Source organism: Oryzias latipes, chromosome 7 (genome assembly GCF_053564925.1).
Source record: "Oryzias latipes strain Hd-rR chromosome 7, Olatipes_Hd-rR_3.1".
Classification (NCBI taxonomy): Eukaryota; Metazoa; Chordata; class Actinopteri; order Beloniformes; family Adrianichthyidae; genus Oryzias; species Oryzias latipes.
In genome coordinates this window covers 1,847,729-1,867,500 of record NC_136243.1, presented here as the reverse complement: position 1 = coordinate 1,867,500, position 19,772 = coordinate 1,847,729, and the positions used below count along the sequence as shown (strand labels likewise).

The 19,772-nt window shown below is 42.1% G+C and overlaps 1 protein-coding gene across 3 annotated transcripts in view; it reads right to left on the bottom strand.

The window, feature by feature from the left end:
• Positions 1–19,772, bottom strand: part of plch2a (phospholipase C, eta 2a) — a 158,891-nt gene that overhangs the window by 66,022 nt on the left and 73,097 nt on the right. The window contains exon 1 of one of the 3 annotated variants that reach the window (XM_078950022.1): positions 2,397–2,665. The exons of the other annotated variants lie outside the window; for them this stretch is intronic. Coding sequence (XP_078806148.1) covers positions 2,397–2,439 — 43 coding nt within the window. The 5' untranslated portion in view covers positions 2,440–2,665. Of the gene's footprint in view, positions 1–2,396; positions 2,666–19,772 lie in introns of those variants that run through there. 3 annotated transcript variants of the gene reach the window in all.

The following is a 19,772-nucleotide window of genomic DNA, read 5'->3' as shown; positions in this document are numbered from 1 at the left end:
CTCAAAAGCTAAACTGCAACAGTTGGAGACATCAGTGAGATTCAGGGACCATTTAGCTTTCCATTTCTTTTGTCATATTTTTAGGGAAATTAAGAGCTGAGATCCCCAAAAATGTTCTGGAAACCTCAGTGAGACATCAAATGATTCACCAAGACCTGTTAGACACGTGACTGCAGAGCTTAGAGAATTAGTTCAAGCCCCCGAGACAAGCTCTGCGCCAGGACTGCAGGTTTCCAAGGTGAAATACTGTAGAGACACGACTTACTTTTAAACACACAGAGATGATCCCTCCACCTTCAGTCCACAATTTGATATCTCTATCTATGAGGGAAGACCCACTCTGGAAGACCTGACTTGATCTGGTGTAAAGCTGGTTTTCTCTGATGGTCCTCTTGGTTTGGCAGGAATAAAAAGTCACCTAAACTCTGGTGGAATTCTGGTCTTCTAGAGAACGAGGGTTTCTGTTTACTTGCGGTTCACTTCAGTGTGAACGCAGACCCCTGTTAGTAATAAATGGAAACCAGATTCTCTCAGGTGGATCATTTCTTGGGAATAATGATTGCGCTATGCTAGCACAAAACCCCACTTTTTGCTTTATCTTCCAAATTTCAATCATAAACTTCAGCTTGAGATTGTAAAAATATTATTTTGCAGTGAGTCATGTGATTATTGCAGCCAATCAAGGTGCTATGCGCCGCCTCAGTAAGCAGCAAGCTGTATGAAAGTCTGAGAAGGTAAAGAAGAGTATTTTTGGACAGTTTGTCACCCACCACAAGACATCAGGTCAGGTTTGAAAGACAGTGGAGCCACACAGAAACAAACAAGTGAAATGTTTACAAAAAAATGTTGTTCTGACCCAAAGTAAACCAGGACAACAGCAGCACCTCCTGCTGCTCACCGTGTAAAGTCCACCCGAGATTTACACTAATAAAATTAAAAAAGCCATTATTTTCATTTAAACTTCTCCAAATGCACAGCTGAGCTTTACAAATCTCTAGAGGAGCTACAGTGGCCTTCCAGAGAGCATAGATAGGAGAAAAAGGGGTAATACCACAAGATACAGTACAGACCAAAGGTTTGGACACAGCTTCCCATTCATTTAAAGGAGAAGGTGAAAACATACTGTATATCAGAAAGGATTACAAGTTTAGTTTTGTTTTAATGCAGCCCTGAAAGACATCATTTAGAACATGGGTCTTCAACTGGAGGCCCGGGGGCCATGATATTTTGCAGCCCCCAGCTTAATACGAAAGTTTGATGTTGGCGCGAACCGCAAGTTTTGTATGAAAAGTACTTCTACAGTGTTGTGTGTGGAGCTGATGAACAGACCAATCACAGTGGGGTATATGTTCCTGGGGCCGTGACATTGACCGGGCTTGATGGATGCAGGCACAGAAACATTTAAGGCAGGAAACCTGACACCCCCCTCTCCATTTAACATGGGAGCAGATGGAGGTTACGATGCGCGATGCATTCTGATCGTAGCATACTCTCACATAGATCTGATCTGATTCAGACTGCAGACCACATTAATGAGCTCCTTATTTTCCTCGTGTCTCAGCAACACTAGAAGTGAAACATGCAGCAAAAAGTTATTTAGATTTGAAAAAGTCATTGAAAAAAGAACAATGCATGGCAGATCGTTCAGGGGGAAGATTGCAAGTGAGGATGAAGATGTGCAAGCTGAAACTAGTAGAGGAGAAGAAGATGAGAAAAGAAGTGCATTTTCTCCAAGAGATGTACCTGAGGAAGATTCACAACCTGTTTACACCAGGGTCCTTGTTCAGGCCAGCGTGCACACGCTTCCGTGTTGAGGCTGCGGCCTCAGCCGGAGTCTGTCTTCATTAGAATGTTAAGTATTTACATTATTTATCTGTATTCGCAATATTTTAGTACATTTAAAGGACCATAAATTAGTGTTATTGTATTCAACAGGAAAAGTTTTGGGTTTGCTTGCAGGTCAGAGGACGAGCCGCTTTTCATCTACCTGCCTTTCCCCGTCCTGCTCAGAGCTTTCAGAGACGATAGCGCCCCCAAATGACCATCTTCTCTCTAAAGAGAACCATGCGTGAGAAAAACCCAAACCGGGGGGGGCACAAATCACCACTCCCACTCACTCTACAGGACTGTCCCAGAGAGAAAGAATCCCACCCCCATTCTGTGGGTGGGGGGAGTTCTCATGCTTTGGGATAGGTTACATAATTTGTCCGGTTCCCCCCACCCTTTAGGCGTGCCGTCCTGATGGAAATGCTTCTGAAGAGTGACAGGGGGAGCTGCAGATGTTTGGAGAGCATCTTGAGGAGCAAAGAAAAGGATGAGGGGCTAAAGTCAGCCTGAACTGGAGCAGGACTTCCTGCACCTGAGCAGGGGTGCATACCAACAAACCGCTCTCTTACCTTTCTCTCGGCTTAAGGTGCGAATATTCCCAGGATCATCCATGGAGGTTTTCCAAAAAGAGACAGAGCTCCATGTGTTCCTATAACAGGGATGGAGCGGTGGGATTTATCCCAACTGCCATCTGGAAAGCTGCTACTGTCACAGGCATGCCCTCCTCTCCGAGATTCATCATTTGAGGTGCGACAGGAAAGCAACCCCCCCTTTTCTACTCCACCTGTCTTGGAAACTCTTCATCTGCTCATCCGTTTCAGGAAAAGCTCATCCCTGTGTGCCGATTCGGAGGAAGCTGAGACAACGGTGTGATCTTCTACTCTTCTTCCTTTTCTTCCGCAAAGGCTGGAGGGTTGTGTGCGGGGGGTGGGGTGGAGGGGGGGGGGGCAGTTTGCTTAGTGCAGTCAGCCACTCACAGCCCTTCTGTGAGAGGAGCTCTCCTCCTAACACCCATCACCTGATAGAGCAGTGGCACTGAAGGAGGGACGGAGGAGGAAGAGGGAGGAGTGCTAAAGAAAGAGGAGAGAAAGGAGGAGAGCAATGCAGGAGGAGGCGTGATGGTTTTATTTGCCGCCTCTTCCCCAGCAGGGAGTCCACAGACCTACAAAAACCCAGCCAAACCCCCACATCCCACTGAAGACATGGCTAATCTTTATCCCTCTGGTCCAAGAGCCCACCGAGGAACTTCATTACCAACCTGTGATGACAAAGAGAGGGGAGGAGGAGGAACTGTGTGCAGTTTTTGTGAATTATATTTGCTGAAAGATGGAACAAGTCGGAAAAACTGAGAAGAGGGAACAGTTCCCATCCTGATGAGGAAATCTTTTCCAAAAAATCTTGATGTAAATGGAGAAAATAGAAAGTGCTTAGAGGAGCTCCAGAACTGGACACGATGTTCTCCTGAGGTCCAGTTTATCCCACAGTGTTTCATGTTTACTGATGAGAGCAGAGTGACTGAGTAGGCAGAGAAAAGAGGAAAAACAGAAGATCTGATCATCAGAATCCCTGAGAAGACCTACAAAAAGGTCACCAAGAAATCATCCTGGGTCTAGTGCATGAAGCCCAAAATAAGGAGAGCTCATAAATGATGTTATTCTCTCACATCCTCCTGCAGACATTCTTACATTTTCCAAAAATTCACATACTGCAGTAAGACCCTCAAGCTACATTCACACCAACGCGCATTCAGTGAAAGGTCTCTGGAAACTCGTGGATGGACATTTCAGGTTTCTGCGTTCAAACTTTTCTGTTCACGTGGAGCTTCGCAGGTTTCTTCAACAATTTTTGGGATCTACATACAAAACGTACGGCCCTTGAACGGACACCCAAAGTTAAGCAGAACTTAGCTTTGACAGAACTTAAATTGAACTTTCACTAATCAGGGACTCAGATTTGGTAGTGACTTATGAGTAGTGTCCTTTTAAATATATGAAAGTGCCAACTGTTGGACCTCAGAGGAGAAATTAATAATTTGGGTTTGTGTCCAACTGGACTTCCAAGTCTTTCATATTAAATCACAATAGAACTGTGAAAGAAAAATCCTGGAGCAAGATTTGCATCGCTTTAACATTTTGCATCATGCTTCCTCCAGCTGTATGTGGTGGACATGTGCTATCGGGCAGCGACAGTCCAGTGTGAGTACCATGTGCTAAACATGCATTCAAAAACGTTCTTGAACATGCCCTGTGTGAGCGTAGCTTTGCATGTAGTACTGTGAAAACATGCACACCCACACATGAACACACTCCGTCTGATCTGCTTCCTTCCATTGCAAACACTCGGGTTCTGACTCTGGTCCTCCACTCACTCTGCTCACACTGTAGTGAACCTCACAAGGGCTCACCTGCAAGTTCAATGAGGCCCAGAAAGCCCAGCAGGCAGTGAGTGACTTTCTATCAATCCTTGGAAGGTCCTTAGTTTGACATTTTAACTGCAGTCATTTTTGGTACAACTATGAGAAAAAAAGACAACTTTTATTTTTACAAATGTTAAAAATGGAACAAGGCCAAATGCACCACAAGGAAGAGATGAAGGTTGAAATATGACAGTGAACTGCCCCACTTCACTAGAACACATTCAAGCTTTGCACCATAACCCTTGTGCTATGTTAGATGACCCCCCCCCCTTCCATTGACGTGTTCTCCCTACCATGGCAAAGGTGGATAAAGGTGGAAAGATTTCATGTAATCCATGGACACCAGTGAAGATCACAAACCATTGAAGAAAAAAGGTTCAGGGCACTGTCTAGTGGGTCTAGATGACCCAACTCCCAATGTTAAAGTGCCTAGGATAGCACAAGGGTTACAGATGTGCTCTAGGGATTGAACAGGAACAGTCTTTGTCAAAGACACATGCAGGGGTGTGTGCCATGCTGCATCCAACAATTAAACTGACACAAAGCTGCCAGGACCGAGCTCTTCTGCGTTTGATAAAAGTGATGAGCCTGTAGATCTCCACATTATCACGGACAGTAGCATATTTAGTGTGGGGTTTTGTAAGGGTCTTTTGTGACATGGACAGGAAGCCCATGTTCTCAAGCCCCAGTTCCATTGATCAGACGGGAAGCAAAGTAGATCAAAATCCATTCAAATCACTGTAAGTGGTGCTTGTGAACATGAAATGGAATGAAATGAATATTTTGCAACAAAATTAACTTCTTTTCTAGATTTGTGGTTAGCTGCTTCACTTTCTGTAGGATCAAATGTGGATATAAGACGCTCTAGAAGGGCTGTTGTTTCAATCCAAAAAAACATTTTTTTAACTATATTTTAGACCAAAACATTTTCGATGTCTAATAACATGTTAAACATATAGTTTAAATATTTTGACTACATTTTGATAGTTTAACTTAAACAAAATCAAGTTAAAATAGTAAAAGTATAAAATATCAAATGATCACTTAGTTTTTATAAAGAACCTCAAATGATCAAGCTTCCTCATGTCTAAAAAGTGGACAAGCTGTGCTGGCTTCTGCTCGGCTTTGCAGGTGCCCAGGGGCGTGTCCAGTGGGGGGGGGGGCAGTTTAGACGTGCCACCTTCAGTGCCCCCCCAAGCTGAGACACTGCAACTTGGTTTGGCATTACATGTCAAACACAAAGACATAAAGTACAGACCAAACGTTTGGACACACCTTCTCATTCAAAGAGTTTTTTTTATTTTCATGACAATGAAAATTGTAGATTCACACCAAAGGCATTAAAACTGTGAATGAACACATGTGGAATTATATACATAACAAAACAACTGAAAATATGTCATATTGTAGGTTCTGCATAGTAGCCACCTTTTGCTTTGATTACTGCTTTACACACTCTTGGTATTCTCTTGACAAATCTTTACAACAACTGTTAAAAGGAGACTGTGTGAATCAGGGCTTCATGCTAGAATATCTGCTAGGAAACCACTGCTAAAGAAAGGCAACAAGCAGAAGAGACTTGTTTGGGCTAAAGAACACAAGGAATTGACATCAGACCAGTGGAAATCGGTGATTTGGTCTGATGAGTCCAAATATGAGATTTTTGGTTCCAACCACCGTGTCTTTGTGAGACGCAGAAAAGGTGAACGGATGGACTCTACATGCCTGGTTCCCACCGTGAAGCATGGAAGAGGAGGTGTGATGGTGTGGGGGTGCTTTGCTGGTGACACTGTTGGGGATTTATTCCAAATTGAAGGCATACTGGCCAACGGACCATCATTTATTTTTCAACAGGACAATGACCCCAAACACACCTCCAGGCTGTGGAAGGGCTATTTGACCTGGAAGGAGAGTGATGGGGGGCTGCACCAGATGACCTGGGGCCTCATTTATAAAACTTTGCGTAGGATTTGCGTCAGAAGTGGCGTACGGATAAAACATAGGACGTTCGTACGCACAGAAATATTCGGATTTATAAAACCGTGCGCACGCACATCCTACGCATCTTTCCATTAATAAGTCACAACCAATTCTAAATGCAGCGCAGCTTTTGTTGCTATAGTTGCCCATAAATAGTCCGCGAAACGCCCACAAATGAATATTCATTGATTGCAAAACCATGGCAAACACAGAGAGAAAATGAAAAAAACGTAACTTCACTCAATGTGAAATAGAATTTATCATTGGCGAGGTGGAAAAGAGCTGACCCCTCTTGATGAGAGACTGGCGGCAAGAATTGGGGAATCCCTATTAAGTGGAGTGGTGACTGAGGCGCAGGGGGACGCGGACGCGCCAGATGCACCGGGTGACACCCCCCCAAAAGCCCACAGAGGTCCAACAGGACGGCTCGAGGAAGTCGGAACCGGCTCATAAGCCACTCGTCCTCGTTTGCCAGCAAGTCTTCTTGCTGTTTAAAGATGCGTTCACTCCGAATTCTTCCATTTGCCACATCTTCTAAGAGCTCAAGATCAGCCATTGTGCGTCATTACGCATTGTGATGGGGCATTTTATTTCCATCCATTTAATTACATCTGACAAGCTACAGATCTTCTTCTTCTTCTTTCTCTTTCGGCTTTTCCCATCAAGGGTCGCCACAGCAAATCATCGTTTTCCACTTCACTCTATCATGGACATCTTCTACACTAACATTAGCCAACTTCATGTCCTCTGTTAAGACATCCATATATCTCCTCTTTGGCCGTCCTCTTGCCCTCGGGCCAGGCAGTTCCATCTCCAACATCCTTCTACCAATATATCCACTATCCCTCCTCTGAACATGTCCAAACCATCTCAGTCTGGCTTCTCTGACTTTGTCGCTAACACAGGCAACATGTGCCGTCCCTCTGATGTACTCGTTCCTTATCCTGTCTAACCTGGTCACTCCTAAGGAGAACCTCAACATCTTCATCTCCGCTACCTCCATCTCAGCCTCTTGTCTCTGTCTCACTGCTACCGTCTCTAACCCATAGAGCAGAGCTGGTCTCACCACAGTCTTGTACACCTTTCCTTTGAGTCTTGCTGACACTCTTCTGTCACACAACACTCCTGACACTTTCCTCCACCCGCTCCAACCTGCCTGCACTCGCCTCTTCACCTCTTTTCCACACTCCCCATCCCACTGAACTGTTGACCCCAAGTACTTAAACTCCTGCACCTTCTTCACCTCAGCCCCCTGTAACCTAACGCTTCTACCTTGATCCCTCTCGTTCAGACACATGTATTCTGTCTTACTACGACTGACCTTCATGCCTCTTCTTTCCAGAGCAAACCTCCACCTCTCTAGCTGTTCCTCCACCTGCTCTCTACTCTCACTGCAAATTACAATGTCATCCGCAAACATCATTGTCCAGGGAGATTCCTGTCTTACCTCGTCTGTCAGCCTGTCCATCAGCATAGCAAACAAAAAAGGGACTCAAAGCTGATCCTTGGTGTAGTCCCACCTCCACCTTGAACTCCTCTGTCTGACCTACAGCACATCTCACCACCGTCATGCTTCTCTCATACATGTCCTGAACTACTCTGACATACTTCTCTGCCACTCCAGACGACCTCATACAGTACCACAGCTCCTCCCTCGGCACCCTGTCATACGCCTTCTCTAAATCTACGAACACACAATGCAGCTCCTTCTGACCATCTCTGTACTTTTCCATCAACATTCTCAAAGCAAAAATGGCATCAGTGGTGCTCTTACGGGGCATGAAACCATACTGCTACTCACAAATCTCCACCTTCTTCCTAAGCCTGGCTTCCACTACTCTTTCCCACAGCTTCATTGTGTGGCTCATCAACTTTATTCATAGTTGCTGCAGTTCTGCGTGTCACCCTTGTTCTTAAAGATCGGGACCAGAACGCTTCTCCTCCATTCCTCAGGCATCTTCTCACTCTCTAGAATCCTATTGAACAAACTCGTTAGAAATTCCACTGCTGTCTCTCCTAAGCACTTCCATACCTCCACAGGTACGTCATCAGGACCAACGGCCTTTCCGCTCTTCATCCTTTTCAGAGCCTTCCTAACCTCATCCTTTCCAATCTCTGCTACTTCCTGCTCCACAACAACCACATCTTCATCCCTTCTTTCCCTGTCATTTTCCTCGTTCATCAGCTCCTCAAAATACTCCTTCCATCTTTTCTGTACACTCTCCTGGGTTGTTAGCACCTTTCCATCTCTGTCCTTAATCACCCTTATCTGTTGCACGTCCTTCCCATCTCTGTCTCTCTGTCTTGCTAGCCTGTACAAGTCCTTCTCTCCTTCCTTTGTGTCTAACCTGTCATATAGCTCATCGTAAGCTTTCTGTTTGGCCTTTGCCACCTCTCTCTTCACTCTACGCTGCGCTTCCTTGTACTCCTGTCTACCTTCCTCAGTCCTTTCTACATCCCACTTCTTTTTAGCCAACCTCTTCCTCTGGACGCATTCCTGTACTTCCTCATTCCACCACCAAGTCTCTTTACCGTCTTTCCTCTTTCCAGATGACACACCTAGCATCTTCCTACCTGTTTCCCTGATAATCTCTGCTGTAGTTTCCCAGTCATCTGGAAGCTCATCCTGACCACCCAGGACCTGTCTCAACTTCTGCCTAAATTCCTCACAAGTTTCTTCATTCTGCAGCTTCCACCACTTGGTTTTCTTTTCTGTTTTCCCTCTCTTTTTCTTCCTGACCTCCAGAGTCATCTTACACACCACCATGCGGTGCTGTCTGGCTACACTCTCTCCTACCACCACTTTGCAGTCAATAACCTCTCTCAAATGACCTCGTCTGCATAGGAAGTAGTCCACCTGAGTACTCCTACCTCCACTTCTGTATGACACTCTATGTTCCTCTCTCTTCTGGAAGTAAGTGTTGACTACAGCCATTTCCATCCTCTTCGCAAAGTCCACCACCATCTGTCCCTCCAGATTCCTTTCCTTCACACCAAACCTGGCCATCACCTCCTCATCACCTCTGTTGCCCTCACCAACATGCCCATTAAAGTCTGCTCCAATAACAACTCTCTCTCCTCTGGGGAAACTCTGTATGACCTCATCCAACTCACTCCAGAATCTCTCCTTCACTTCTAACTCACAGCCAACCTGTGGCGCATACCCACTGACTACATTCACCATCACCCCTTCAATTTCTAACTTTATGCTCATCATCCACTGTTTACAAACTCCCCCTTCAGAATCACTCCTACCCCGTTTCCCTTCCTATCAACACCATGATAGAACAGTTTGTATCCTCCTCCAATACTACGTGCCTTGCTGCCCTTCCACCTTGTCTCCTGCACACACAGTACATCTACCTTCCTTCTCTCCATCATGTCTGCCAGCTCTCTGCCTTTCCCTGTCATTGTACCAACGTTAAGAGTCCCTATTCTCAAACCTATGTTCCTGCCTTTTCCCTTCTCTCTCTGGCCACGGACCCTTCTGCCTCCCCTCTTTCTTCGACCAACAGTAGTCAAATTTCCACCGACACCCTGTAGGTTAACAGCATCGGTGGCGGTCGTTGTTAACCCGGGCCTCGACCGATCCGGTATGTCTAAAGTGTTGTGGATGATACACATGGTTATTTTGGCAATTTTTACGCCAGATGCCCTTCCTGACGCAACCCTCTCTATTTATCCGGGCTTGGGACCGGCACAGAAGTAACTGGCTTGCAACCCCTGTGGCTAGATTATCTGACAAGCTACAGATGTCGGTAATAATCTACGTGGAAAAGGGAAATTGATCAGCGCAAATGTAATTTCTTGTTGCTTTCTGAATGGTTGAGACATACGCCATACATTGTTTATCAAAAATAAAACAAACTGAAGGCATATGCATGAATACCATAATTCCATAGCTTATTAAGAAATGTTTTAATATGAAAACAACTTTCCCCAGTGGACAATTAATACATCTATCTATCTTTCTAATTGCACCTATATCTGCTCCGCCAGACGGACACATTGACGGGAATATCAGTTTTGTACATTATTTTGTTCTGTTAACTATATTATTTATGAGGATGAATTGCACAACATGCCAATATTGCAGAACATATTTCACTTTTCTTTCTGCAAATAAGTGTTCATTTGAATTTCTGTTGTAATTTTCGTTTGATTTTTTTTTGTTTGTTTCACTGCTGATCGATTAAACGGGTGTTCGTGTAGGCTGTTAATTGTAAGACTTGCTTTGTGAAGTCATGTTATTTCTGAGAGGCAGTATTGTCATTTTCACTTTCACGTGTTTCTTCCATCTGCCGAAGTGTCGCTGTTTCTCATTTCACCCGTTTTTGTGCGTACGCCTGGGTCAGAGCTTGCGTGAAGGACCGCACATTTTCCCGTCAAGTTTGCTTTTTATAAATATCAATTATTGCGTAGAGAGTGGCGTACGCCTTCTTTTGTGCGTACGCAACCTTTAGAAATGAGGCCCCTGACCTCCACAGTCACCTGAACCCAATGGAGATGGTTTGGGGTGAGCTGGACCGCAGAGTGAAGGCAAAAGGGCCAACAAGGGCTGAGCATCTCTGGGAACTCCTTCAAGACTGTTGGAAGACCATTTCAGGTGACTACCTCTAGAAGCTTATCAAGAGAATACCAAGAGTGTGCAAAGCAGTTATCAAAGCAAAAGGTGGCTACTATGAAGAACCTACAATATGACATATTTTCAGTTGTTTCACACTTTTTTTTATGCATATAATTCCACGTGTTAATTCACAGTTTTAATGCCTTCAGTGTGAATCTACAATTTTCATGGTCATGAAAATCAAGAAAACTCTTTGAATGAGAAGGTGTGTCCAAACATTTGGTCTGTACTGTATTTATTACTTATTACTGGACGGATCATCTCTGACGTCACCCATTGACTTCTACACCCCCCCCCCCCACACTTGAAACCTAAGTTGTCTGCTCACGGGCGCCGCCATATGTGCTGGAAGTAACTCCGCCTAACCCAGACTAACAAGAAACAATCAAAATATTTACTTTTATGGTTTATTTACATAAAATAGGATAACAGAGGACTACCAGAGAGAGAACAACAGGAAAGAACAAACCATCAGTCCCACACTATAAAGAATGGAGACACGTGTTTACAGAAGGAGCAATCTTCACGCGGTGAGTGACATCAGAGGACAAATATTTGAAACAACAAACAGTATTACAGGATTTAAGAACTTATGAAATAACTTTATTTGCTGATTTGGTTGCAGATGAAAATTTGATGTCAGTATTAGCATAGCAGCCTGAACAAAAGTTATGGAAACATTTCTCCTACTGGCAGTTGATATTTCATCAACAGGACTCAAATAATGTAGCCACAATAGAGTATCTCCTTAAATTACAGTATGTTTGTGAGCGTAGATGATAGATCCCTGTCATGGTTGTTAAGTCTCCGATCCTATTAGATTTCAAGTATTTTCTTATTTCATCACACCTGCTTTCATGGCTTTGAGGAGAATAATTTTACATTTAATCAGAAACCAATTAGACAGAAATCCATATTCTATAAAATGTTTTTAACTTTTAATTGCCTTTAATGGAATTGCAATGTATGTACTAAATGTTAGGAATGTATTTACTGTGTTTTTAACTGTATTTGGTGAAATCTGAGTTCAGGTGATGGTGTGAGAAATGTAAATATGATGCAATGTGTAAAAGGGAGCAGACAGTTTTAAGAATGTATTCTATTCTGCTCCTTTCAATCATGAAAATGTTCAATATTGTAAAACAAACATTCCATCATTTTCATGAAAGGAACAAATAAATAAATGAAAATAATTAATTGCCAAAAACAAACTGTTACTTGTTCATGGTTGTTTTGTTTTTTAAAGACCGTTATTTTTTAGCCAGTGTAACTGTAAAAATTCTGTCACATAATGTAAATATTGTTAAAAGCTAAGTACACTGTTTAATGTGAATCACAACTTGTGATTAAACTGAACGTTTTGCTCCTTCAATGGAGAATCGTAAAAGCTGCCCTGTCGTGGTTGAAACCTCATCACAATGACGGTGAAAGCCTTTTTAAATAATAATATTAATAATGAGGCATGAAGAGGGTTTGCTGTGGCTTGTTTTGATTTACCTTTAAGTGATGAGATCAATTACGAGATGAGAACCACTAACGTTTATGATTTAAATAAGTTCTGGGTCATTTACATGTGCCTCCTTTTCCCAGACCTGTGTTAATAACTGCCCCCCCCCTCAGAAAAAACTCTAGATATGCTGCTGCAGGTCCTATAAGCACAATAGCAGCAGACACGCCTGATCTGCTTTCCTTTCCATGCACTCGCCCCAGTGCTCCATCGACCTGAGAGAGCTGCCTCAGAAACTGGTAACCTATTACTTCTGGATAGGAATGATAGAAAAACCTGCAAAAGGTCAGTGTCCAAAAAGTTAAAGTAGAAAACCTAGGTTGAGTTGGTTTTTCTCTCACTGTCCTGACCTGTAATGACCTCCTTTTTTAGTGTTGGTGTTTGAGGACACTTTAAAAAGAACCCCACTCACATGACCTTTTTAAATGAATGCCCAACATTTGAAGTATTACCCAAGTGGAAGTTTATCTTTTCTTCGGTTAAAACATCAGAGCTAAGGGGGAAAAAGCTGCAACCTTGGTTAAGGAAAAATCAACCTTTGAGCTTGAGCACATTATAATGTTCATTCCTCACTAAAAACAATCCCAAAGCGTTTTATTTTTTATTTAGTTCACACATTTCTGAGTATTCCTCTGAAAACCTGTGCTCTGAGCCCCAGCCCCTCCCAATCCATGATTACAAGTGGGTCTTACTTCCGGGTTGGAAAAGAGCTCAGGAAAATATCTACTATTTAAAATAGAATGTGTCCTTTAGTGTACCAAAGGGAATATATTATCACATACATGGATGTGCTTCTATTTAAAAGGCTTTAGAACAGCATAATATAGGCCCTATAAAACGTCTCATTGTTAGCACACAAGTCTTAACAAGTACTCAAATCAAAGAACATTTAGAAGACCATCAGCTCTGAGGACACGCGTGATAACGAAGCAGAAATGTAGCCGTGGTTAATCTGAAATAAATAGACATGCATTTTGAACATTTGCAGCTGCTGCAGAGGAGCTGAAGGCCTCTTTGCCAAAGGCACAGCACACTAAAATATTTTCAGCAACTTGCTGTGTTTGCATGAATAATGCACACTGTGCCTTGTCTCTCCTCATGCCTCTTTCATGAGGCAGCAAACCACAAAATGTTTGTACATCCTATTCTACTGGCACGAAATCCTGACCGCGATGTGCAACTAAACCTCAACCAGATCCTAATGTATTCTTGGTAGATTAGTGTGCAGCTGCTGCCTGACCGATGATGTTGCTGTTCTCTGCGTCACAACTGCCTCCTGCTGCAGGGCCCATTTCACACCAAAAGGGCCTGAATGGGGTCATCGAGAATTCTGATGCCTGCTGTCATGGACAAAACTGTCCAGTTATTCAGTGTTCTGCCCATTCAGTTACGTTAGTAATCTTGAAGCTCTGTTAACTCGGGGAAGAAGAGCTCAAACAATTTGATAAGTTCTCAAACTGTTTAATAAAAAGTCAAAAAGCAACCCCTCAGCTACATAACACAAAAGAATGCTACAATTATTTTTACTGATATAGTTTATAAAGCTATGACTAATGCTAAATATTGTTTAAAAATATCTACCAATAGAAATAAACAAAAGACATTCAATTAAAATCTCAACTAAAAGTAGTTCAGTTGTGTTTATTAAAGCTGGAAATAACAAAATAACTTTAGAAACTTTCAGACAGTAAGAAAGAGAAAGCCAACTTGATCCCAAACAATATCTAAGTCAGTGCTGTCAAAGCAAAAATGAAGAATAACCCTTAATATTTTTGCATGGTTAGCAAAATTCAATAAGCTCAGAAAATATAAACTAAACTTTTTGAAATATTGAATTAAGCATAAATGCAATATTATTCACCTGATGTAAATCTAACAGTTTAAAGGAATAAAGTCCCCCTCCGAAAAAAAATCCTGTTTTTTAAGTTTTTGACATTTACATTGTGACATTTTTCCTATAAAAGAGAAATTGATAAGAAATCAATTTCCTTTTCACATTTCTGAGTATTTCTCCTTTGAAATCGCTGTCAATCAAACTGTCGCAAAGATGCTCTGTTTGGATTAATGAGCTGTTGTGACGTAACAACGGCACAGAAGCTGCGTGAAGGAGATGCAGGAGAGGTGAAGATGGTACATTGCTGCATTGGTTGCACCTATTTTAAGTGCATCCAAGGCTGGATTTTGTTGTTGGCCACACGAATTTAAAATTAAACTTAAAGTCTCAAATGTGATCTCTACATTTGTGTCTCTCTCTGAGCGAGTTTGAAGGCTTGCTGTCCCGCATGAACCACAGAGGGTAAAAATAACAAGAATAAAATCAGGAGACCTTTTTTATTATTGCCCCGATGAAAATAAGAAAGATAACCTAAAGTTCAGGAGGTCAGAGCAGGCTGGCTCCCCATCCTGCAGCAGGTCTCTGTCTGGCCGCCAGCTCGCCTCCCGGGAACCGCATAGTGAGATCAACCGCTCCAGCTCAACGGGCCCTGGGACAGACTGTGGTGTACCGTAGACAGGCTCCGGAAACCCTGCTGCCCCGAAAAGGAAACAGCGGGTTGAGAAAATGAAATAAATCAAGAGAGCTATCAGATCGATCTTCCAAACTGGATGTGTTTTCTCCCGTTGTTACTGAAAACATCATGTGCCTACAGTTGAGTCCTCAATTGGTTGATGTGACGACCTCCCCAGAGTTCAGATTTTTAACTTTGGCCTGTTGCCCAAATCGTGTCACAGAACCTCAGACCGCGTCTGCACTATTGACTCAACATTGAAACTGGGCGCCTCTGCTTGTATCAAGCTCTTCACTCATGGTAAATGGGACATTTTTATAAAATGCTTTTCTACTTTCCTCGAAGGCCCAAAGCGCTTTACAGTCACATTCACACACTGATGGCAGCTCCGCTGCTGAACACTGGCGCCAACCTTCCACCAGAGGCAACGTGGGGTTTGTTATCTTGCACAAGGACACGTCAACGCATTGGGGGGCAAGGCGGGAATCAAACCTGCAATATTCCAATCAAAGGTCGACTATTCTCCCACTACACCCCCCCCCCCCCCCCCACACACACACACACACACAACAATGCACAGACAAACAAAGGGTATATTTTCCTAAACCCCTTTTGCATTCCAGGCAAGGCTTTATGTATAATTATATTTGTATGCATTCCATTTTGGACCCGATGGAAGAAAAGAAGAGAGAGAGAGAGATGGAGTGGGATGTTAGAGATTGGAGATAAGGGGTTAAGGTGGGGGAGATGGGGGGGTTGATAATACAAAGTCAAAACATGAGAGTGTCAAAAATAAATTGCATGAATGAGTTCTCTCAATATTCTTGTAGAGGGCTGTAAAAACAAAACCCATGCCCATATTTGTGCGAAATTGAACAAGCAGGTGGGTTGAACAAATGTGTGCTTCTTAGAGTGAACCTTGATCACACTGAATGCTCCAGCAAAGGCAGGAGGCCCCCCACCCCCCACCCCAGAACCAGGAACAGACAGCACAGCAGGATCCAAGAGCCCCACAGTCAGACAAAAAGACCTGGGAGAAACCAGCCTCCCATTATAATAATAAAAAAAAGCTTAATCAATTATTGAAGATGATTAAAATGATTGATTTCTAATGATATTACTTCACTTGCTCTAAAAATAGAAAACTGGTTCATGATTTTTCATGATGAAACATCATTTGCACATATTTTAACTTTTGATACTTGATCATTTAATGCTATTTTACTGATATAGTATTATTTTTTAATTATATACATGATTTTAATGTTTTTTGTGTATTTTTATTATTTGGTTGCTTGAAATAAACCATTTCAAATCAAATAAAAAAAAAATATTGGAGTACACAATTGCAAGTACACACAGTTATGCACAAATTTTATTGTTTGAGGTATGAATCAAGTATTACACACACACACAAACCAGTGAGTCAAAGCTGTGTCGATGTCTGTTTTTGGTTTGTACAAAAGAAATGAGGTGAGTTCTGCTCGGCAGGGACTCCTGTTTTCACAGAAACATGGAGCTAAAGAAAGGCAGCAGTGGATCGAAGCGGCTCAGTGTTTGGGCAGCCGTGCCACCCAGCAGTAGGTTATCCGCTGATGAATCAGCTGTGCAGCAATGAGCGCGGAAACAAGGATCAATGGTCTGCGTGCAGACGTTTATCCTCCAGAGATTGTCTGACATCTGACAAGAACCAAAACAGCCTCAGCACTTGTTGGGTTTCTATCACTTCTGCAGTTTTGCACGTGTGAAAGTATCGACTGAAAGACTGCAGAGAGAAGGTCAGTGTATGGCATGAGAATGAACCATCACACTTTTTACTAAGGAGAAAATGAAATGTAAGTGGATTGGGATCACAGTGTCAAACTGTTCTTTCTATTCCCATGAGAGCATGAAATCGTTTCCGTGCTTCTGAGAACACATGGCTTTGAATCCTACGATGAAATAAACCAACTGAGAAAAATAAAAGATTGCTCAACTCCAAATGCTCACCTACGGAGCCCGTGTCCTGACATTAAGGTATTAAAATATATCTTGTTCCCACAGATTATTATCTCGTTCGCAGGAAATACTATTCCGTTCCCTGAAAATACTATTCCGTTCCCTCGAAATGATTAACTCGTGCGAACGCAATAATTATGTCGTTCGAACGCAGTAATTATTCACGTCATAAGTCATACACGCGGATATGCTCTCTGTACGCCGGCAAAACTAAGCCGCTTTCAGCGGTAACTTCCGTGTCTCTGTGACCCACATTCGTTCAAAAAAGGAACATGAAAAACAAAAATGATCACTTTATTACTGTCTCAATGAATATAAGAAAAATATCAAAAGATTTATGATAACTAGGCTGCTTTGTCATACGATAGCTCCTGCTAGGCTACTACTAGCGCCGCGGCAGAGCTCTTTGATGTATGCCGGCATTTGGGCAACTGGCTGGTCGGTTGACAGACAGCTGATATTGTAGTTTAGGGTCGAACAGGAATAATAATATTCAGGACTTGTCTTTTATTAACTTTAGCAGTCAGTCGCTTTTACATTCGAAGGCTATTAGGCTACATGCTAACTAACTAGCCGATCATTTATCCTGTTATTAATTTACGTCTTAGATTTACAGCAGATACCTTCACATTTCTGTCTGTGTGTGTCTCATTACATTGCATTGAAGACACGGAGGATGTTTAGAAAACAGATTTATTTATTTTTAAAAGCACAGAAGCATCCATCGTATTCACGTTTACGTCATCTGGTACGCCCTCCGTCATCTTGCTGCAAAAGCCGCTTCCTGCGGGGTAAAAATAAAAGCAAGAATGGTCGATCTGTTATTGTTTTGATGAAAATCTGAAAAATATCATATTAAGCTGGCTGCTTCACCTAAAGCACTTACCTTTAGCTCGTAGCATAACAACAATAGCACTACGTCACGTTTCCCCACATGCTTTGCAGCCAATCATTGGCCAATCACCGTGTCCCTGTAACCGAGATGTAACAGCAAGACCAATGATTGGCCGCAGAGCATACTGGGAAACATGACGTACCGTGCCGGCGTACAGAGAGCATATCCGCGTGTATGACTTATGACGTGAATAATTATTGCGTTCGAACGACATAATTATTGCGTTCGCACGAGTTAATCATTTCGAGGAAACGGAATAGTATTTCGAGGGAACGGAATAGTATATTGTGGGAACGGAATAGTATTTTGTGCGAACGAGATAATAATCTGTCGGAACAAGATATATTTTAATATCTTAATGTCAGGACACGGGCTCCGTACTCACCAAAAAAAATCTCTCCTCAACATTAGTAACCTCCATGAAGGATTTTACGTTTAATGAAGCTTTTCTGTGCTGATTGAAAATAAGCAGGAAAAGCTTGAGCACCTCTGAGAGTCTCAGCATACGATCTGCAGTAAAATGTACATTTGTACAAGCAGTGGTGAAAGCAGCCTTAAAGACATTTAACAGTTCAGCAGATATAAAGCTCTTTCACTTGTAAATATCTTTTGAAAATTCCACGTTTTTATATAGTTGCGGTAATTAATATGCACATTTGGAGTCAAGAATTACAGCTTTATTTTCTTTCCATGACAACGGTGGTTCCTGATTTTGTGAAATGTTCTGTTTCAAAATTTGAGACAAGTTTATGAATATTGTGTTTGCTCTAAGGGACCCTTAATATTTTACTGTGGCATATTTTATTGTTTATTTCTTTATTCATATTGATTTCAGTGTATTTTCTGGGAGGCATTTTTGATTTCTGAAAATGTTTTATTTAATCTTCATTTTTTTTTCTCTTTCAGCCTATTCTTTGGTTCACTCTAAAAGAAAAAAGTTTATCCAACTTAAATGAATCCCTTCAGTTATTAACACCTAATTGTATGAATATTATTCAACTTAATTTTTTGTGTCTATCCAAATCCATTTAAAGTTGATCTAACTAACATTTTTTTGTATATACAACTCAAATTAACACATCTATCTAACTTAATATACATTTTTCCTACTCAATACAATGTATTTTTGGCATTGGTTTTTATTTTATTTTTTCACTATGGTTTTACATACGTTAAAGTTTCGGCCAACAGGCCTTGTAATTTCCATATAAAAGACATGAATGACCCAGCAATGTTTTGCGTTACGGGGCAGGAGCTCAAATGTTGTGAGCTCAGTCTTTAATAATGGGACTTTAGGCTTCTCTCCGCATAAGGGGGTTGGTCATCATCCCCTCCCAAACTCTAACTCATGGTGCAAAAAGAAATAAACATAACAGGATAAATTACTAATTAAAACAGAGTAAAACAGCTAGACAACAAAACACATGGACAAAAACTCACACTTACAATCGGCCCAGACAGGCAAAGAAAATGGTATCCCACAATTCCTCGCACTGCCGTACGTTATGACGTCATGACGCGTTGACAGCTTCCAACCAAAGTCATACCAACTTAATTGAATTAAGTTAAATGAAAGTAAAATAACATGTCAGACAACTATGTGTTATTTTTAAGTTGAATAAACTCAAAAAATGATTTATTTTCACCAAACTAAATAATTAAGTTAGATCAATGTAAAAACTACAGCCCAAATACTCTTTTTAGAGTGCAGTTATCTGTGCTCGTTCAATTAATGGCAGCCATGAAACGCCATACACAAGCAATACTTCTCACTGAGTGAGGCTCAGTACAGTGCTGAAGTAGATTGTGGTTGACTGAGCGAATGAGTCAGGTGTGCGGCATCCAGGAAGTGTGCACTGGGGCTGCTGGGAGATGAAGTGCTTTAGTACTCTGGAGACACACCAACTCCCACTGGTGACCAAAGGGGGAGACAGGTTTCTGACTTCTGACATAAAGCAGCTAAATTGAACTTTTTCAGGCTTTTTTTTGACTGTAGCTTTTCTCAGATGGTGTAG